The sequence below is a fragment of the Phyllobates terribilis genome, unplaced genomic scaffold, assembly GCF_046119375.1.
Source record: "Phyllobates terribilis strain yellow unplaced genomic scaffold, ASM4611937v1 Scaffold_3__8_contigs__length_932513732, whole genome shotgun sequence".
Classification (NCBI taxonomy): domain Eukaryota; kingdom Metazoa; phylum Chordata; class Amphibia; order Anura; family Dendrobatidae; genus Phyllobates; species Phyllobates terribilis.
The window spans coordinates 648,431,540-648,453,578 of NW_027362763.1; the positions used below are offsets into that span (position 1 = coordinate 648,431,540).

Consider the following 22,039-nt stretch of genomic DNA (forward strand, 5'->3'; position numbering starts at 1 on the left):
CACTGGGGGCAGTGATGGAGGACAGCGGCTGTACAGCCATAGTATACTATAACTACAGGATGTGATCACTGGGGGCAGAGGCTATGTGAGGCCATTATACTGTTTCGGCTGCAGAGTGCGCGCTCCCTGGGCCGTAGTGATCGGCTGTAGTGCGCGCTCCCGGGGCCGTAGTGATCGGCTGTAGTGCGCGCTCCCGGGGCCGTAGTGATTGGCTGCAGTGCGCGCTCCCGGGGCCGTAGTGATCGGCTGCAGTGCGCGCTCCCGGGGCTGTAGTAATGAAGGGAACCGCGTCATTCCTGTGAAGTATGACGTAATGTAGCTACGTTTTTTACGCCTAAACAGTGACGTCATTACCTTAATGCCCCGCCCAGTGACGCTATCAGGGGGCGGGTCAGTTTAGCGTCATTTTCGTTTTTCTTAACTAACATTCACGCAGTTTTCGGCGACGGAAGTGATGTCAGAAGGAAGCGCCGTTTGCACTATGATCCCGGAAGTGTCCGCTATGGCGGAATCCCGGTGCCTCGGGGGGTCTTTGTTGTTTGTCCGGACGAGGGGCCCCCTGACCCCTCGGCGCCTCCTTCTCAGCTCGCCTCCTACCCTGGATTGGGTTCTTCTGGGGGTGCAGAGCCGCAGGACGCCGACACCCCGCGGGCCACTGCTCGTCCGCCGGGGAGAAGCGCTGCCTGACTGCGGAGCGCTGGTGCTGGACACCCGGCCAACCCTGCAGGGCATCCTGGGGCCAGAGACCCGCATCAGCCGCATAGCTGTCACAGGGGACGGCGCGGGGCGAGGAGGGGGCCCTCCAGTGACCGAGGGGGGAAGGGGCTCTCCTGTGACCTTAGTGGGAGGGGGCCCTGCAGTGACCGAGGGGGGAAGGGGCTCTCCTGTGACCTTAGTGGGAGGGGGCCCTGCAGTGACCGAGCGGGGAAGGGGCCCTCCATTGACTTTAGTGGGAGGAGACCCCGCAGGGACCGAGGGTGAAAGGGGCCCCCCATTAATCCAGCTTAAGACCGTAAGGGGCCCTGCATTGACCCGGGGGGAAGAGGATCAGAGACCCCAAGTAGTGCAGCTGGAGGAGGGGCCCCCGTCCTGTCTAGGGCCCATTGCCGCTCCCTCTTCGGACTCTCTAGTTGGGGATACTTCGGTCAGTTTTCTGGACGTCTCAGTTGGCGCTCCTGATCTTCATTCTCCTCTGGTCTCCAGTTTTGCTCGGACCCCGCTTCCTGTGAGGCTCCGTGTGGCCCCCATTAATGCAGAGCCCTTGGTTCTGGCCGGGAGGCTGCAGGAAGTTGGGGGCCCTGTGGATCGGGGCTCTGCCTTGTGGGTGAGCAAAAATCAGCTGCGATTGCTGGGTTTGTACCACCGGGAGTGGGTGTGGGTGTCGGCACCAGCGCAGGGGAGCGGGAGGCGCAGCCTGGCGATGATAGTGGCTGCAGAGCTCTGGTTGGGGCATCCACATAAGTACAACCACCTGCTGAGCAGCCCCTGCCTGGCACCAAGGGACGAGGCCACCGGCATCGCTGTGATCTCCGCCACCCTCGCCTTCAACCTGAGCAAAGGAACCGGCGCAGTCACTGAGGTCCTAATACAGGTGAGACTGGGACTGGCCCCCACCGGGACTGGTTCCCAGGCACATAATAGCCTCCCCCCACCGGGACTGGTTCCCATGCACATAATAGCCTCCCCCCACCGGGACTGGTTCCCATGCACATAATAGCCTCCCCCCACCGGGACTGGTTCCCATGCACATAATAGCCTCCCCCCACCGGGACTGGTTCCCATGCACATAATAGCCCCCCCACCTGGACTGGTTCCCATGCACATAATAGCCCCCCCACCTGGACTGGTTCCCATGCACATAATAGCCCCCCCACCTGGACTGGTTCCCAGGCACATAATAGCCCCCCCCCCCCCCCCCCCACTGTGACTTGTTCCCATGCACATAATAGCCTCACCCCCCCCCCCACCGTGACTAGTTCCCATGCACATAATAGCCTCACCCCCCCCCCACTGTGACTAGTTCCCAGGCACATAATAGCCTCACCCCCCCCCCCCACCGTGACTAGTTCCCATGCACATAATAGCCTCACCCCCCCCCCCCCCACCGTGACTAGTTCCCATGCACATAATAGCCTCACCCCCCCCCCCCCCCCCACCGGGACTGGTTCCCATGCACATAATAGCCCCCCCACCGGGACTGGTTCCCATGCACATAATAGCCCCCCCACCGGGACTGGTTCCCATGCACATAATAGCCCCCCCACCGGGACTGGTTCCCATGCACATAATAGCCCCCCCACCGGGACTGGTTCCCATGCACATAATAGCCCCCCCCCCCCCCACCGGGACTGGTTCCCATGCACATAATAGCCCCCCCACCGGGACTGGTTCCCATGCACATAATAGCCCCCCCACCGGGACTGGTTCCCATGCACATAATAGCCCCCCCACCGGGACTGGTTCCCATGCACATAATAGCCTCACCCCCCCCCCCCCACCGGGACTGGTTCCCATGCACATAATAGCCCCCCCACCGGGACTGGTTCCCATGCACATAATAGCCCCCCCACCGGGACTGGTTCCCATGCACATAATAGCCCCCCCACCGGGACTGGTTCCCATGCACATAATAGCCCCCCCACCGGGACTGGTTCCCATGCACATAATAGCCCCCCCCCACCGGGACTGGTTCCCATGCACATAATAGCCCCCCCCACCGGGACTGGTTCCCATGCACATAATAGCCCCCCCCACCGGGACTGGTTCCCATGCACATAATAGCCCCCCCCCCCCCCACCGGGACTGGTTCCCATGCACATAATAGCCCCCCCCCCCCCCACCGGGACTGGTTCCCATGCACATAATAGCCCCCCCCACCCCCCACCGGGACTGGTTCCCATGCACATAATAGCCCCCCCCCACCGGGACTGGTTCCCATGCACATAATAGCCCCCCCCCACCGGGACTGGTTCCCATGCACATAATAGCCCCCCCCCCACCGGGACTGGTTCCCATGCACATAATAGCCCCCCCCCACCGGGACTGGTTCCCATGCACATAATAGCCCCCCCCCACCGGGACTGGTTCCCATGCACATAATAGCCCCCCCCACCGGGACTGGTTCCCATGCACATAATAGCCCCCCCCCCACCGGGACTGGTTCCCATGCACATAATAGCCCCCCCCCACCGGGACTGGTTCCCATGCACATAATAGCCCCCCCCCACCGGGACTGGTTCCGATGCACATAATAGCCCCCCCCACCGGGACTGGTTCCCATGCACATAATAGCCCCCCCCACCGGGACTGGTTCCCATGCACATAATAGCCCCCCCCCACCGGGACTGGTTCCCATGCACATAATAGCCCCCCCCCACCGGGACTGGTTCCCATGCACATAATAGCCCCCCCCACCGGGACTGGTTCCCATGCACATAATAGCCCCCCCCACCGGGACTGGTTCCCATGCACATAATAGCCCCCCCCCACCGGGACTGGTTCCCATGCACATAATAGCCCCCCCCACCGGGACTGGTTCCCATGCACATAATAGCCCCCCCCCACCTGGACTGGCCCCCACCAGGACTGAGCGGTGACTGAGACTGTGCCGCATACTGCCCCCCACCAGTATTCGGCGTCTGGGGCCCCCCTCCCCCCTGTCACGCTGGGTGAGGGAAGGAATAAGTGTACAACGATGGGAAGAGGTGGAGGGAGCCTAACAACTAGGCAAAGGGGGAGTGGAGACCCCTAGGCCGATCTAATATCACCCTGACTACCCTATCGTCTCTATATAGGTTCCACACCTATTGTCGAGCAGGAACCTAAACCGTGAATGTCCCTAGAGCTTGGCCCTAGATAGGGAGGGACAGAGTGAGCACTGATCAGGCCCCACTACAAACTAAAGACAATAAGGTAGACAAACAAAGGGGATAGACTTGGCATTATCTCTCTGGTGTCTGCTCAAGCTAACTGTCCTCCAAGTGCACCAAAGACTAGACTAGCCGACTGCTAATGCTCCAAGCCTGCACAGAGGTACATAGAACTATCACCGGCGACTCTCTGGAGAAATTGAGAGTATTTAACTACCAAGCAAGGGTGTATCAATTAGCAGCAGAAGATGGCGGTCGCTGCTGGGTCCTAAAGGAAGAAAGATATAACTATACTACAGAGATGAGAGGATCAAGAAAGCGTCTGCAATGCCAAGCGCAGTGAACTTCTACAGCCAGATCCGGAGCGACCGTCATGCATTCCTGACACCCATGACAGTACCCCCCTTTCCCTTCTACGAGTGGCCTCCGGATAAGAGGTGTGGAATGAATGAGCCAACCTGGGAGCGTTCACCTCTGATGGTGAAACCCACATCTCTCCTCTGGAGCATAACCTTTCCAGTGCAACAAGTATTGTAGAGAACAACGTTGGAGACGAGAATCTACAATCCCCGAAATCTGAAACTGCAAATTACCATCAACCATTATTGGGGGCAGTGGTAGAGGTGAGGACTCAAGAGGTTCCACATATTTCTTTAGTAGAGACCTGTGAAAGGCGTTGTGTAGCTTAAGGGCCTGAGGAAGCTCAAGATGAAACGCTGCTGGGTTAATGACGGCGGTTATTTTATAGGGACCAATAAACCCAGGTCCCAACTTCCAAGAAGGAACTTTCAATCTTATATTCCTGGTAGACAACCACACAGTCATTCACATTCAGGTCCGGACCTGGCAAGCGTTTTCTGTCAGCCATATGTTTATACCTGTCTCCCATGGTCTTTATATTACACAGAACCCCCCGCCACACCGAGGAGAGCGTAGAGGATTAATTCATCGCACACTCATAGGGTAATTGCAGTGGGTATTTATTAACAGGCATAAAAAATTATAGATCACCATAGGTGTGAAAGCGACAATTTTTGACTCACAAATTGTCGCTTTCACACCTATGGTTTGATCTATTATTTTTTATGCCTGTTAACCCCTTAACGACCTTGGGTCTTTCTGTTTTCATTTTTTGCTCCCCTTCTTCCCAGAGCCAGAACTTTTTTATTTTTCATTCAATATGGCCATGTGAGGGCTTATTTTTTGCGGGACGAGTTGTTCTTTTAAACGCCATCACTGGTTTTACCATATCATGTACTGGAAAACGGGAAAAAAATTCCAAGTGCAGTGAAATTGCAAAAAAATGCAATTCCACCTTTGTTTTTTGGGTCCTTTTTTTACCTCGTTCACTGAATGCTAAAACTGACCGGCCATCATTATTCTCCAGGACATTACGAGTACACGAGACACCAAACATGTATAGGTTCTTTTTTATTTAAGTGGTGAAAAAAAAAATCCAAAGTTTGCTTAAAAAAAAAAAAAAAGACGCCATTTTCCGAGACCCGTAGTGTCTCCATTTTTCGGGATCTGGGGCAGGTTGAAGGCTTATTTTTTGCCCGCCGGGCTGACGTTTTTATTGATACCATTTTGGGGTAGATCCGATGTTTTGATCGCCCGTTATTGCATTTTATTGCAATGTTGCAGCCACCAAAAAAACGTAATTCTGGCGTTTGGAATTTTTTTCTCGTTACGCCGTTTACTGATCGGATTAACTCTTTTTTTTATATTGATCGGGCGATTCTGAATGTGGCGATACCAAATATGTGTATGTGTTGTTTTATATATATATATATATATATATATATATTTATTTTGAAAGGGGGGTGATTTAAACTTTTTTATATTTTTTTTATTTTTTTAATATTTTTTAAAACTTTTTTTCCCACTTTCTGCATGCTTCAATAGTGTCCATAGGAGACTAGAAGCTGCAGTTGTCTGATCACCTCTGCTACATACATGCGATAGCAGATCGCCTGTATGCAAGAGAAATGCTCAACCACAGGCGTCTGCTGCAGACCCTGGGTTGTCATGCCCATCCATTGGTGACCCCGCGATCACGTGACGGGGTCACCGATGGGCGGGGCTTAGGACACACTTCCCGGAAGCGCAAGTTAAATGCTGCTGTCAGAGATTGACAGCGCCATTTGACTAGTTAACAGCCGCGGGTGGATCGCGATTCCACCCGCGGCTGTTGCGGGCACATGCAGTGCACAAGAAATAGGCTGAACTGGATGGACGCTTGTCTTTTTTTCGGCCTTATAAACTAGGTATGTCAGCTGTAATAATCAGCTGACGTCCTCGGTTCAGTGCGGGCTCAGCGCCGGAGCCCCCGCTGAACCGGCCTTCCCGATCTGGTGCATACTATTACTGACCAGGTCGGAAAGGAGTTAATAAATACCCACTACAATTATCCTATGAGTGCGATGAATTAATCCTCTACATGACCCAGGCATTACAGGCCTGTTCCATCAGCACCTCTCTATTATAACTGAGTGCACGCTAATTATCTACGTACAGACTAATACCGATGAGAGCGACAAAGCAAACCGTTCCTCCTCAGGAACTTCTGAAGGTACCAAACTGTGGGTGATAACTGTATGCACCAAAGAACGGTGACCTGCCGGTGGATTCTTGACGATTATTATTAATGGCAAATTCTGCCAGTGGTAAGTAGGATGCTGTAGCAGTGGCGTCTCTGCCTCCTGCCAGGCAGAGACGCCGTCCCTCTCACCGCTGCGCTCCCCGCTCGGCGTCCTCCAACACTCCTCTTCCTGCTGCTGTCGGCACGCGCAGCTTCCCGGGCACTGTGCTTAGGGGGCGCGCGCACACTCCCTCCCTCTTAAAGGGGCCGCGCGCGCCGTCCTAAGGAGTCCCCGGCCAATTGCCGGAGGTCCTCCCATATATAAGGCACCGCCTCTAAAATGGAGGTGCCCGAGCAATAGTTGTTGCACAGTGTACTTACCTCTGCTTCAGCCCTCAGGTCCCGCTGCCAGCCTGACTACTAGTCCTGCCTGCCAGCCTGACTACTAGTCCTGCCTGCCAGCCTGACTACTAGTCCTGCCCGCCAGCCTGACTACTAGTCCTGCCCGCCAGCCTGACTACTAGTCCTGCCCGCCAGCCTGACTACTAGTCCTGCCCGCCAGTCTGTCTATGGGCTTTGCCCGCCTGCTTACCTGGAAGCACCTGCCCGCTACCTACCGTGCCTACCTGGAGGCTCCTGCTTGTCACCTGCCGTGACCACCTGACAGCCTACCTAGAGGCTCCCGCCTGTTGCCTTCCGTGTCTGCCAGTCCATCCACCCGGATCACTAGTCAGCCTGCCTGCTGTGCCCATCTGCTATACAGGTCAGTCCCTGCCATCTGTACCGTGGGAGCCACCTGCTCCTCTACAAGGTCGTCCCCAGAGTAGCACCTGGTCCCTCTTCTCGGACTCTCCCTGGTCACGGAGTCGATTGAGCCGCCGTACGACCTAGGTCGCTCCGAGTTGATACCTAGTTACGCCCCTCTGGTCCCTCCTTGCACCGCAGCACAGAGGTTCCACCACCCGGATCCGTAACTGATGCCCAATTCTCCTGATTTTCGGAGACGAAACACCTGAGGTATGTCTCCAAGTTCTGATTGGACAGACCGAGCGGGTCGTTCGACTGAGGGTGGAAGGCAGAGAAAAAGAACCGCTGCACCCCCAGTCGAGAACAGAATTCCTTACAGAACTTGGAAACCAACTGGGTTCCCCGATCTAACCCCACATCGGAGGGAACCTCATGAAGCTTCAAGATCTCATTTATAAACACCTGAGCAAGTGTCTTGGCATTTGGAAGTGCAGGTAATGCAACAAAGTGAACCATTTTACTGAACCTATCTACAACCACCAAAACCACCTTTTTGCCTGGAGAAACCGGTAGATCAGAAATAAAATCCATGGACAAGTGTGTCAATGGCCTACTAGGGATAGGTAGCGGAAGAAGAGTACCAGACGGACGGGTATGTGAAACTTTAGAACGTGCGCAAATACTACAAGCAGATACATGTTCAACCACATCCCGATGCAACCCCGGCCACCAAAAACGACGAGAGAGGGGGTCCGCGGTGGCCTTACCACCTTTATGACCAGCAAGCGCAGAGTTATGATGTTCCTTAATTACTTTACGGCGCAGATCAGATGGTACAAATAACCTTCCTGAAGGGCAGGAGGCAGGGGCGTCCCCCTGAGCCTCCAACACCTCACCCTCTAGGTCAGGGTACAGTGCCGAAATGACTACCCCTTTCTGTAATATCAGGGCAGGGTTCTCATGGTCACCACCACCAGGGAAGCTCCGGGACAAAGCATCAGCTTTGACGTTTTTGACCCCTGAACGAAAAGTGACAGCAAAATTGAACCTAGTAAAAACAGGGACCGTCTGGCTTGCCTAGGGTTGAGACGTTAAGCTGACTGGAGATATGACAGGTTCTTATGGTCAGTCATAACAGTAATAGGATGAACAGCCCCCTCCAACCAGTGTCACCATTCCTCGAATGCCAATTTGATCTCCAAAAGTTCCCTATTACCCACGTCATAATTTCTCTCAGCTGAAGACAATTTTTTAGAAAAGAAGGTGCATGGACGTCATTTACCAGGGGATGAACCCTGAGACAACACAGCCCCAACCCCGACATCTGACGCATCAACCTCCACAATAAAGGGTTGAGAAACATCAAGTTGACGGAGTATAGGTGCAGTGGCAAAATGATTCTTTAGGGAGGAAATAGCCTGGAGGGAGGTATCCGACCATTTAGAAAGATCAGACCCCTTAGTCATGTCAGTAAGGGGTCTCACAATTACCGAATAATTTTGGGTACATTTCCAGTAAAAATTAGTAAAACCCAGAAAACGTTGTAGGGCCTTCAGGTTCTAGGGACGGTCCCAATCAAGGACTACACGGATCTTCTCCGGATCCATCCGAAAACCAGAAGATGACAACAAGTACCCCAAAAACTGCACCTCCTGAACAGCAAAAACACATTTCCCTAGTTTGGCATATAGTTTATCCCTTAATATCTGGAGCACCTGTTTAACATGCCCCCTATGTGTCTCAAAATCAGGTGAATAAATCAAAATATCGTCCATATAGACCACCACAAACCTCCCCACCAAATGATGGAAAATATCATTTATGAAATGCTGGAATACCGCAGGTGCATTGGTCAAACCAAAAGGCATAACCAGACTCTCAATGTCCTTCAGGGGTATTGAACGCTGTTTTCCATTCATTCCCTTCTCTGATTCTAACCAGGTTGTAGACTCCCCTTAAATCCAACTTGGAGAATACCTTAGCTCCAACAACCTGGCTGAACAAATCAGGAATCAGAGGAAGAGGGTATGGATCACGGATGGTAATTTGATTTAATTCCTGGAAATCTAAATAGGGACGTAGACCGCCATCTTTCTTTACAAAGAAGAACCCTGCCGCCACGGGCGAAGATGAGGGTCTGATGTGTCCCTTCTCCAGACTTTCCGCAATGAAATCCTTCATGGCTTGTCTCTCAGGGCCAGAAAGATTATACAGTCTGGACTTGGGTAGTTTAGCTCCAGGGGTCAGGCTAATAGGACAGTCATATGCATAATGAGGAGGCAAATCCTGACACCCCCTCTCAGAAAAAACATCCTCAAAACCAGACAGAAAAGCAGGTAATATTTCCGTAAATCTCCCCATTCAATAATCTCCCCAGTTTGCCAATCCACCAACGGATTATGTTTAACAAGCCAAGGTATACCCAAGACAGTCGGTGTGGGAAGATTGTCCAGGACATAGCAAAGGATTATTTCACAATGAACTGACCCCACCCTCAGTTTTACATTATGTACAATCTGAGTCAGAGCTTTCTGTGCAAGTGGCGCCGAGTCAATTGCAAAGATGGGAATAGGCTTAGCTAAAGCACAGCAAGCGAGACCGTGAGTTCTCACAAACTCAGCATCAACCATGCTGAGCCCGGCTCCACTGTCAACAAACAGACATTTTCTGTCCTGTTCTCTAGCACCACCTCTCTGTCAGGACAAACCGAGAACTACAGGTTGACGACAAACATGCCTTATTTATCCTTCTCCAGACTACCAAGGGTTAATCGAGTTTTATTTTGCTTTGGAATTGAGGGACAGGCCCCAATACAATGTGCACAAAAAAAAACATTCCCTTTTTTTTCGGATCTCAGGGGAAATGTATGAAGCAGAGGCACCCCCTAACTGCATGGGTTGTTTCACCTCCACCAGTACTGGTTCACCCCCAGACTGCCCCCTTCCCTTCTGGCAAAGGAGCATTACCCCGAAAAGAGGGCTCCGGAGAAGGTAGTCGCACCCGTCTATCCCGAAGGCGTCTATCAACACATATAGCCAAAGACATGGCAGCCTCCAAGGACTCTGGGGTTTCATATACTGCCAAGGCATCTTTAAACCTTTCTGAAAGGCCCTGACAAAATTGGCTTCTAAGCGCTGAGTCTTTCCATTTGGTATCAGTTGCCCATGTGCGCAATTCAGAGCTTTACGTCTCCACTCCCCGATTCCCCTGCTGAAGGCTACGCAGCCTGGACTCAGCCAAGGAGATTCGGTCAGGATCATGGATGAGGGCCAGAGCCCCGAAAAACCCCTCCACTGACTGGAGACAAACAGAAACCTGGGGCAAATAGCCCAGGATTGAGGATCCCCTTGCAACAGTGAGCTCACAATCTCCACTTGCTTTGTATGCACTTCCGGTGATAATGTTGCGCAAGGTGAGGGAAGGAATAAGTGTACAACGACGGGAAGAGGGGGAAGGGAGCCCAACAACTAGGGAAAGGTGGAGTGGAGACCCCTAGGCAGATCTAATATCACCCTGTTTACCCTATCTTCCCTATTTAGGTTCTGCACCTATTGCCGAGCAGGAACCTAAGCCCTGAATGTCCCTAGAGCTTGGCCCTAGATAGGGAGGGAGAGGGGTAAGTACTGGTCAGGCCCCACTACAAATTAAAGACAACAAGGTAGACAAACAAAGGGGATACACTTAGCTTGATAAGACACCAGAGAGATAATGCTAACTGTCCTCCAAGGGCACCAAAGAAGAAACTAGCCGACTGCTAGTACTTCAAACCTGCACAGAGGTACATAGTTCTATCACCAGTGATTCTCTGGAGAAACGTAGAGTTTTTAACTACCAAGCAAGGTTGTGTCAATCAGCAGCTGAAGGTGGAGATCGCTGCTGGGTCCTAAATGAAGAAAGATATAACTATACTACAGAGATGAGAGAATCAAGGCGTCTGCAATGCCAAACACAGTGACCTTGTACAGCCGGATCCAGAGCGACTGTCTGCCACACCTGTGACACCCCCAGTATGTGGCGTTGTTGTATACTGAATGTTATCATTGGATGGGGCCTCCAGGGTCATCCTGTCCAGCCCCTGCTCAATGCAGGAGTCACTAATCCATCTCAGACAGATGTCTGTCCGGCCTCTGAAGACTTAGATTGAAGGAGAACTCACCACCTCTCGTGGCCGCCTGTTCCACTCATTGATCACGGTCAGGCCTTCCTCCACCCCCCCCTCCTTGATGCAGTAATTAATGCAAAAGGAGCCCGACTAAGTATTGAGGCATTTACTGAACAGACATTTCAGTAGGACGACATTGTAGATTGTAAAAACATTTCTCAAGCTGTTATAAAGTATTCTAATTTACTGAGATAATGACTTTAGTGTTTCATTGGCTGTAAGCCATAATCATCAACATTAACAGAAATAAACACGTGAAATAGATCCCTCTGTGTGTAATGACTCTATATAATAGATCCCTCTGTGTGTAATGACTATATAATAGATTCCTCTGTGTGTAATGACTCTATATAATAGATTCCTCTGTGTGTAATGACTCTATATAATAGATTCCTCTGTGTGTAATGACTCTATATAATAGATCCCTCTGTGTGTAATGACTCTATATAATAGATCCCTCTGTGTGTAATGACTCTATATAATAGATCCCTCTGTGTGTAATGACTCTATATAATAGATCCCTCTGTGTGTAATGACTCTATATAATAGATCCCTCTGTGTGTAATGACTCTATATAATAGATCCCTCTGTGTGTAATGACTCTATATAATAGATCCCTCTGTGTGTAATGACTATATAATAGATTCCTCTGTGTGTAATGACTCTATATAATAGATTCCTCTGTGTGTAATGACTCTATATAATAGATTCCTCTGTGTGTAATGACTCTATATAATAGATCCCTCTGTGTGTAATGACTCTATATAATAGATCCCTCTGTGTGTAATGACTCTATATAATAGATCCCTCTGTGTGTAATGACTCTATATAATAGATCCCTCTGTGTGTAATGACTCTATATAATAGATCCCTCTGTGTGTAATGACTCTATATAATAGATCCCTCTGTCTGTAATGACTCTATATAATAGATCCCTCTGTCTGTAATGACTCTATATAATAGATCCCTCTGTCTGTAATGGCTCTATATAATAGATCCCTCTGTCTGTAATGGCTCTATATAATAGATCCCTCTGTCTGTAATGGCTCTATATAATAGATCCCTCTGTCTGTAATGGCTCTATATAATAGATCCCTCTGTCTGTAATGGCTCTATATAATAGATCCCTCTGTCTGTAATGACTCTATATAATAGATCCCTCTGTGTAATCGCTCTATATAATAGATCCCTCTGTCTGTAATGGCTCTATGTAATAGATCCCTCTGTCTGTAATGGCTCTATATAATAGATCCCTCTGTGTGTAATGACTCTATATAATAGATCCCTCTGTGTGTAATGACTCTATATAATAGATCCCTCTGTGTGTAATGACTCTATATAATAGATCCCTCTGTGTAATCACTCTATATAATAGATCCCTCTGTCTGTAATGACTCTATGTAATAGATCCCTCTGTCTGTAATGACTCTATGTAATAGATCCCTCTGTCTGTAATGACTCTATGTAATAGATCCCTGTCTGTAATGACGCTATGTAATAGATCCCTCTGTCTGTAATGACGCTATGTAATAGATCCCTCTGTCTGTAATGACGCTATGTAATAGATCCCTCTGTGTGTAATGACGCTATGTAATAGATCCCTCTGTGTGTAATGACGCTATGTAATAGATCCCTCTGTGTGTAATGACGCTATGTAATAGATCCCTCTGTGTGTAATGACGCTATGTAATAGATCCCTCTGTGTGTAATGACGCTATGTAATAGATCCCTCAGTGTGTAATGACTCTATGTAATAGATCCCTCTGTGTGTAATGACTCTATGTAATAGATCCCTCTGTGTGTAATGACTCTATGTAATAGATCCCTCTGTGTGTAATGACTCTATGTAATAGATCCCTCTGTGTGTAATGACTCTATGTAATAGATCCCTCTGTGTGTAATGACTCTATGTAATAGATCCCTCTGTGTGTAATGACTCTATGTAATAGATCCCTCTGTGTGTAATGGCTCTATGTAATAGATCCCTCTGTGTGTAATGGCTCTATGTAATAGATCCCTCTCTGTGTAATGGCTCTATGTAATAGATCCCTCTCTGTGTAATGGCTCTATGTAATAGATCCCTCTCTGTGTAATGGCTCTATATAATAGATCCCTCTCTGTGTAATGGCTCTATATAATAGATCCCTCTGTGTGTAATGGCTCTATATAATAGATCCCTCTGTGTGTAATGGCTCTATATAATAGATCCCTCTGTCTGTAATGGCTCTATATAATAGATCCCTCTGTCTGTAATGGCTCTATATAATAGATCCCTCTGTCTGTAATGGCTCTATATAATAGATCCCTCTGTCTGTAATGGCTCTATATAATATAGGAGTTTCACTTTTTGGATTGAACTGACATTAACTTTTTGATGATATTCTAATTTAGTGAGAAGCACCTGTATCTCCACTCTTCTTTGGCCCTTTGATGCCAGAGCTGTCAATCAAAGAGGAGGTGGGGGGAGATGGAGTGAAAGCAAGCAGGTGGGAAGGTGTAGTTAAATGAGGGGCCGAGTGTTGGTACCTGGTGTGCACTGTCATTCTGTGCTGACTGTCCCCTTAAAGGGAATCTGTCCCCCTGGGAGATATCTGACCTCTACTATGGGCATACAGGTGATAGAAATGTAACTCTATACCTACCTGTATGGCCATAGTAGAGGTCTGATGGGAATCTGCCCCCCCTGGGAGATATCTGACCTCTACTATGGACATACAGGTGATAGAAATGTAACTCTATACCTACCTGTATGGCCATAGTAGAGGTCTGATGGGAATCTGTCCCCCCTGGGAGATATCTGACCTCTACTATGGACATACAGGTGATAGAAATGTAACTCTATACCTACCTGTATGGCCATAGTAGAGGTCTGATGGGAATCTGTCCCCCCTGGGAGATATCTGACCTCTACTATGGACATACAGGTGATAGAAATGTAACTCTATACCTACCTGTATGCCCATAGTAGAGGTCTGATGGGAATCTGTCCCTCCTGGGAGATATCTGACCTCTACTATGTACATACAGGTGATAGAAATGTAACTCTATACCTACCTGTATGGCCCATAGTAGAGGTCTGATGGGAGTCTGTCCCCCCTGGGAGATATCTGACCTCTACTATGGACATACAGGTGATAGAAATGTAACTCTATACCTACCTGTATGGCCATAGTAGAGGTCTGATGGGAGTCTGTCCCCCCTGGGAGATATCTGACCTCTACTATGGGCATACAGGTGATAGAAATGTAACTCTATACCTACCTGTATGGCCATAGTAGAGGTCTGATGGGAGTCTGTCCCCCCTGGGAGATATCTGACCTCTACTATGGCCATACAGGTGATAGAAATGTAACTCTATACCTACCTGTATGGCCATAGTAGAGGTCTGATGGGAATCTGCCCCCCCTGGGAGATATCTGACCTCTACTATGGGCATACAGGTGATAGAAATGTAACTCTATACCTACCTGTATGGCCATAGTAGAGGTCTGATGGGAATCTGTCCCCCCTGGGAGATATCTGACCTCTACTATGGACATACAGGTGATAGAAATGTAACTCTATACCTACCTGTATGGCCCATAGTAGAGGTCTGATGGGAATCTGTCCCCCCTGGGAGATATCTGACCTCTACTATGGGCATACAGGTGATAGAAATGTAACTCTATACCTACCTGTATGGCCCATAGTAGAGGTCTGATGGGAGTCTGTCCCCCCTGGAGATATCTGACCTCTACTATGGGCATACAGGTGATAGAAATGTAACTCTATACCTACCTGTATGGCCATAGTAGAGGTCTGATGGGAGTCTGTCCCCCCTGGGAGATATCTGACCACTACTATGGACATACAGGTGATAGAAATGTAACTCTATACCTACCTGTATGGCCATAGTAGAGGTCTGATGGGAGTCTGTCCCCCCTGGGAGATATCTGACCTCTACTATGGACATACAGGTGATAGAAATGTAACTCTATACCTACCTGTATGGCCATAGTAGAGGTCTGATGGGAATCTGTCCCTCCTGGGAGATATCTGACCTCTACTATGGCCATACAGGTGATAGAAATGTAACTCTATACCTACCTGTATGGTCCATAGTAGAGGTCTGATGGGAATCTGTCCCTCCTGGGAGATATCTGACCTCTACTATGGCCATACAGGTGATAGAAATGTAACTCTATACCTTCCTGTATGGCCATAGTAGAGGTCTGATGAGAGTCTGTCCCCCCTGGAGATATCTGACCTCTACTATGGGCCATACAGGTGATAGAAATGTAACTCTATACCTACCTGTATGGCCATAGTAGAGGTCTGATGGGAATCTGTCCCCCCCTGGGAGATATCTGACCTCTACTATGGGCCATACAGGTGATAGAAATGTAACTCTATACCTACCTGTATGGCCATAGTAGAGGTCTGATGGGAATCTGTCCCCCCTGGGAGATATCTGACCTCTACTATGGACCATACAGGTGATAGAAATGTAACTCTATACCTACCTGTATGGCCATAGTAGAGGTCTGATGGGAATCTGTCCCTCCTGGGAGATATCTGACCTCTACTATCGGCCATACAGGTGATAGAAATGTAACTGTATACCTACCTGTATGGCCATAGTAGAGGTCTGATGGGAGTCTGTCCCCCCTGGAGATATCTGACCTCTACTATGGGCATACAGGTGATAGAAATGTAACTCTATACCTACCTGTATGGCCATAGTAGAGGTCTGATGGGAGTCTGTCCCCCTGGGAGATATCTGACCTCTACTATGGGCCATACAGGTGATAGAAATGTAACTCTATACCTACCTGTATGGCCATAGTAGAGGTCTGATGGGAATCTGTCCCCCTGGGAGATATCTGACCTCTACTATGGGCATACAGGTGATAGAAATGTAACTCTATACCTACCTGTATGGCCATAGTAGAGGTCTGATGGGAATCTGTCCCCCTGGGAGATATCTGACCTCTACTATGGGCATACAGGTGATAGAAATGTAACTCTATACCTACCTGTATGGCCATAGTAGAGGTCTGATGGGAGTCTGTCCCCCCTGGGAGATATCTGACCTCTACTATGGGCATACAGGTGATAGAAATGTAACTCTATACCTACCTGTATGGCCATAGTAGAGGTCTGATGGGAGTCTGTCCCCCCTGGAGATATCTGACCTCTACTATGGCCATACAGGTGATAGAAATGTAACTCTATACCTACCTGTATGGCCCATAGTAGAGGTCTGATGAGAGTCTGTCCCCCCTGGGAGATATCTGACCTCTACTATGGGCATACAGGTGATAGAAATGTAACTCTATACCTACCTGTATGGCCATAGTAGAGGTCTGATGGGAATCTGTCCTCCCTGGAGATATCTGACCTCTACTATGGACATACAGGTGATAGAAATGTAACTCTATACCTACCTGTATGGCCATAGTAGAGGTCTGATGGGAGTCTGTCCCCCCTGGGAGATATCTGACCTCTACTATGGCCATACAGGTGATAGAAATGTAACTCTATACCTACCTGTATGGCCCATAGTAGAGGTCTGATGGGAATCTGTCCCCCCTGGGAGATATCTGACCTCTACTATGGCCATACAGGTAGGTATAGAGTTACATTGCTATCACCTGTATGGCCATAGTAGAGGTCAGATGGGAGTCTGTCCCTCCTGGGAGATATCTGACCTCCACTATGGACATACAGGTGATAGAAATGTAACTCTATACCTACCTGTATGGCCATAGTAGAGGTCTGATGGGAGTCTGTCCCCCCTGGGAGATATCTGACCTCTACTATGGCCATACAGGTGATAGAAATGTAAATCTATACTTACCTGTATGGCCATAGTAGAGGTCTAAGGGGAGTCTGTCCCCCCTGGGAGATATCTGACCTCTACTATGGCCATACAGGTGATAGAAATGTAAATCTATACTTACCTGTATGGCCATAGTAGAGGTCTGACTGCAGAGAAAAGTAGTTTTATCTTTTTGGCTTTCAACAGGCTTGGAGTCCGGGGGAGGCCAAGCAATGCCGCCTATCTGATTATTATTCCCCTAAATCGCCGCCTATCAGCCCAGTTACCATGTTCCCTCCCCCGCACGTCAAAGGGCACTGTGACGTGCGCTTTCCTTCCTCAACTTTCTGGGGCGTGCGCCTTCCTTCCTCACCTTTCTGGGGCGTGCGCCTTCCTTCCTCACCTTTCTGGGGCGTGCGCCTTCCTTCCTCACCTTTCTGGGGCGTGCGCCTTCCTTCCTCACCTTTCTGGGACGTGCGCCTTCCTTCCTCACCTTTCTGGGGCGTGCGCCTTCCTTCCTCACCTTTCTGGGGCGTGCGCCTTCCTTCCTCACCTTTCTGGGGCGTGCGCCTTCCTTCCTCACCTTTCTGGGGCGTGCGCCTTCCTTCCTCACCTTTCTGGGGCGTGCGCCTTCCTTCCTCACCTTTCTGGGGCGTGCGCCTTCCTTCCTCACCTTTCTGGGGCGTGCGCCTTCCTTCCTCACCTTTCTGGGGCGTGCGCTTTCCTTCCTCACCTTTCTGGGACGTGCGCCTTCCTTCCTCACCTTTCTGGGACGTGCGCCTTCCTTCCTCGCCTTTCTGGGGCGTGCGCCTTCCTTCCTCGCCTCGCTGTGGCGTGCGCTTTCCTTCCTCGCATCGCTGTGGCGTGCGCTTTCCTTCCTCGCATCGCTGTGGCGTGCGCCTTCCTTCCTCGCCTCGCTGTGGCGTGCGCCTTCCTTCCTCGCCTCGCTGTGGCGTGCGCCTTCCTTCCTCGCCTCGCTGTGGCGTGCGCCTTCCTTCCTCGCCTCGCTGTGGCGTGCGCCTTCCTTCCTCGCCTCGCTGTGGCGTGCGCCTTCCTTCCTCGCCTCGCTGTGGCGTGCGCCTTCCTTCCTCGCCTCGCTGTGGCGTGCGCCTTCCTTCCTCGCCTCGCTGTGGCGTGCGCCTTCCTTCCTCGCCTCGCTGTGGCGTGCGCCTTCCTTCCTCGCCTCGCTGTGGCGTGCGCCTTCCTTCCTCGCCTCGCTGTGGCGTGCGCTTTCCTTCCTCGCCTCGCTGTGGCGTGCGCTTTCCTTCCTCGCCTCGCTGTGGCGTGCGCCTTCCTTCCTCGCCTCGCTGTGGCGTGCGCCTTCCTTCCTCGCCTCGCTGTGGCGTGCGCCTTCCTTCCTCGCCTCGCTGTGGCGTGCGCCTTCCTTCCTCGCCTCGCTGTGGCGTGCGCCTTCCTTCCTCGCCGTGGCGTGCGCCTTCCTTCCTCGCCTCGCTGTGGCGTGCGCCTTCCTTCCTCGCCTCGCTGTGGCGTGCGCCTTCCTTCCTCGCCTCGCTGTGGCGTGCGCCTTCCTTCCTCGCCTCGCTGTGGCGTGCGCTTTCCTTCCTCGCCTCGCTGTGGCGTGCGCTTTCCTTCCTCGCCTCGCTGTGGCGTGCGCTTTCCTTCCTCGCCTCGCTGTGGCGTGCGCTTTCCTTCCTCGCCTCCCAGCTCTTATAGACCCGGCCGGAGGAAACAAAGCGCGCTCTATAAGAGCCGGGAGGTGAGGAAGGAAAGCGCACGTGACAGCGAGGTGAGGAAGGAAATCGCACGTGACAGCGTCGTGTGACTTGTGGGGGAGGGAACATTGTAACTGGGCTGATAGGCAGTATTGCTTGGCCTCCCCCGGACTGCAAGCCTGTTGAAAACCAAAAAGATAAAACTACTTTTCTCTGCAGTCAGGCCTCTGCTATGGCCATACAGGTAGGTATAGAGTTACATTCCTATCACCTGTATGCCCATAGTAGAGGTCTGATAGCGCCCAGGGGGGACACGTTCCCTTTAAACACATCCCTCCGGAGGCATTCCTACTTTTCCAATGTTCTGGCATTCTTGCCTTCACATTCTTTGACCACTCTCTTTGCTGTCTTTCCTTGTGGTTTCTGGATCCATACTTTCCACCCAAGCTCCCTCAGGTCTTTAACACCCTTAGCTTGTTTCTTGGTGTGTAGGTCTGGATCACATGCCACGTCAACACCCCATATAACACAAACTCAGGGAAAGGACTACAGGACACCTCTTCTGTTGACTCCTGTCATCAGCCAAACACGACACAGTAACACCAGTAATCCTCAAAGTAGGACGAGCGCAGTGTTCCGCGCCCGTACGCCGCAGTGTTCCGCGCCCGTACGCCGCAGTGTTCCGCGCCCGTACGCCGCAGTGTTCCGCGCCCGTACGCCGCAGTGTTCCGCGCCCGTACGCCGCAGTGTTCCGCGCCCGTACGCCGCAGTGTTCCGCGCCCGTACGCCGCAGTGTTCCGCGCCCGTACGCCGCAGTGTTCCGCGCCCGTACACCAATTCCATCACATACACACGGGTCACAAAGGCAGAGGGATCTTTTCAGATCTTGGACTATTTAATCCAAAATGCAGGAGGACCAAACTTACAGTGAAAGTGAAGCAAAAATATAAGAATAAGCTTCTTCCCGTACGCTGCAGCTTTAGGTTCACTGTCTCTGGAGTCTCGAGATCCGGACGGTACATTGCGTGTCTGGTCCCTGTTCAGGCACCAATTTTCAATGAGTGAATTGAACTCCTCTATTGCCTTTTGAACTCCAAATAAGTTTCTGAACGCTCAGGAAATGAAACAGCACAACCTTAGCATGGTGTATTAAGTAGGATATTTAGTTTATTGGCAGCACGGTGGCTCAGCCGTTAGCACTGCAGCCTTGCAGCGCTGGAGTCCTGGGTTCAAATCCCACCAAGGACAACATCTTCAAGGAGATTGTATGTTCTCCCCATGTTTGCGTGGGTTTTCCCCCGGGTTCTCCGGTTTCCTCCCACACTCCAAAGACATACTGATAGGGAATGTAGATTGTGAGCCCCAATGGGGACAGTGCCGATAATGTCTGTAAAGCGTTGTGGAAATAATGGCGCTATATAAGTGAGAGAAATAAATTGTCATGCAGCCCAACCTAAAATACAGTCACAAAAGACTTCCCCCGAAAGATGTAGCCAATAGGAACTTAGGGGCGTAAACAGAAATGTGAAACGTCTCCGCCCATCAGTTATTTCAAAAGACAGAGATAAAATGGAGTACGTTCTCTCACAACAGGGGGTGTCCACCAAACCTTTGACCGGCACTGTATATTAGTGTACAGGAAAGGAAGTGTGATTGATGGCGTCACTAACCTGCTCTTGTGGCAGGGGGCGTCGTTGGCCTGCTCTTGTGGCAGGGGGCGTCGTTGGCCTGCTCTTGTGGCAGGTGGCGTCGTTGGCCTGCTCTTGTGGCAGGTGGCGTCGTTGGCCTGCTCTTGTGGCAGGTGGCGTCGTTGGCCTGCTCTTGTGGCAGGGGGCGTCGTTGGCCTGCTCTTGGGGCAGGGGGCGTCGTTGGCCTGCTCTTGGGGCAGGGGGCGTCGTTGGCCTGCTCTTGGGGCAGGGGGCGTCGTTGGCCTGCTCTTGGGGCAGGGGGCGTCGTTGGCCTGCTCTTGTGATCTGATGTTATTAACCTGTTGTGGTCTCTATAGGTCGCCAGCTGCTGCTAGGAGCCATTGGAGCACAGAGTCTTTACTCCTCCTTGTTCTCCCCTACACTACAGCGCTTTAACACTGAGCCCACGCGGGAAGGACGATCTGCTCTTGTGGAGCCACCAGTTGCCACGTTGCTTCATGTCAGTGTGGTGAAGTCTCCGGCTTACAGCTGTGATGCCGATTTCCAGGAAGCCTTGTGCCGGCACTTCCAGACACCCAGGTCAGCTCCTTGAATGCTCATGTCATATGCCCACAGCTTAAAGCCTTTCCTCTATGAGCTCACACCGCCATGTACAGTGGCTTGCTAAAGTATTCACACCCTTGGCATTTTTCGTGTTTTGCTACCTCACAACCTGGAATTTCACCGTATTTTTTTCAGGGTTTGCACCAGTTCATGTAAAGAACATGTCGACAACTGTGAACATTTGTTTTTCTTTTTATTGTGAAGCAAACAACAAATTGGACAAAATAACTGAAAACTTCAGTGTGCATAACTATTCACCCCCTAAAGTCAGTACTTTGTAGAGCCTCCTTTTGTGCCAATTACAGCTGCAAGTCACTTTGGATACATCTCTAGGAGCTTTCCACATCTAGGATTTTTGCCCATTCCTCAAGGCAAAACTGCTCCTGCTCCTTCATGTTAGATAGTTTCCTCTGATGAACAGCGATCTTCACGTCTGACCACAGATTCTCCATTGGATTAAGGTCTTGGCTGTGACTTATTGTGGTCGTTTGGACAGATACTCCAGTCTCTGCTTGGTAACTCTGCAGCTCCTTCAGGGTTACCTGTGGTCTCTGTGCTGCCTCTCTGATTAATGCCCTACGTGCCCGGGCTGAAAGTGGAGGTGGGCGTCCTCTCTTGGCAGGTTTGTTGTGGTACCATTTGATGATACTGATTTGATGGTGCTCTGGGGATCATCAGAGATTGGGAGACTTTTTTTTTTTTTTTTTTTTTTTTTTTTTTTAGAACCCAACCCTGACTTGTACTTCTTAACAACTTTGTCTCTGACTTGTTTGGAGATCTCCTTGGTCTTCCTGGTGGTGGTTGGAGATCTCCTTGGTCTTCCTGGTGGTGGTTGGAGATCTCCTTGGTCTTCCTGGTGGTAGTTGGTTAGTGGTGCTCATGTTAATGGTGTTGCTGTCTCCGTGGCCTTTCAGAAAGGTAAAGTGTATATACTGACAGACATGTTAAATTATGT

The 22,039-nt window shown here is 50.5% G+C and overlaps 1 protein-coding gene across 4 annotated transcripts in view; it reads left to right on the plus strand.

Annotated features, from left to right (window-relative positions):
- Window positions 1–445: 445 nt before the first annotated feature.
- Window positions 446–22,039, plus strand: part of PEX6 (peroxisomal biogenesis factor 6) — a 96,792-nt gene continuing 75,198 nt past the window's right edge. For 3 of the 4 annotated variants that reach the window (XM_073671653.1, XM_073671655.1, XM_073671657.1), the window contains exons 1-2: window positions 446–1,591; window positions 20,909–21,060. In XM_073671653.1, coding sequence (XP_073527754.1) covers window positions 455–1,591; window positions 20,909–21,060 — 1,289 coding nt within the window. In that variant the 5' untranslated portion in view covers window positions 446–454. The remainder of the gene's footprint in view (window positions 1,592–20,908; window positions 21,061–22,039) is intronic. The other variant, XM_073671656.1, reaches the window with a different exon arrangement.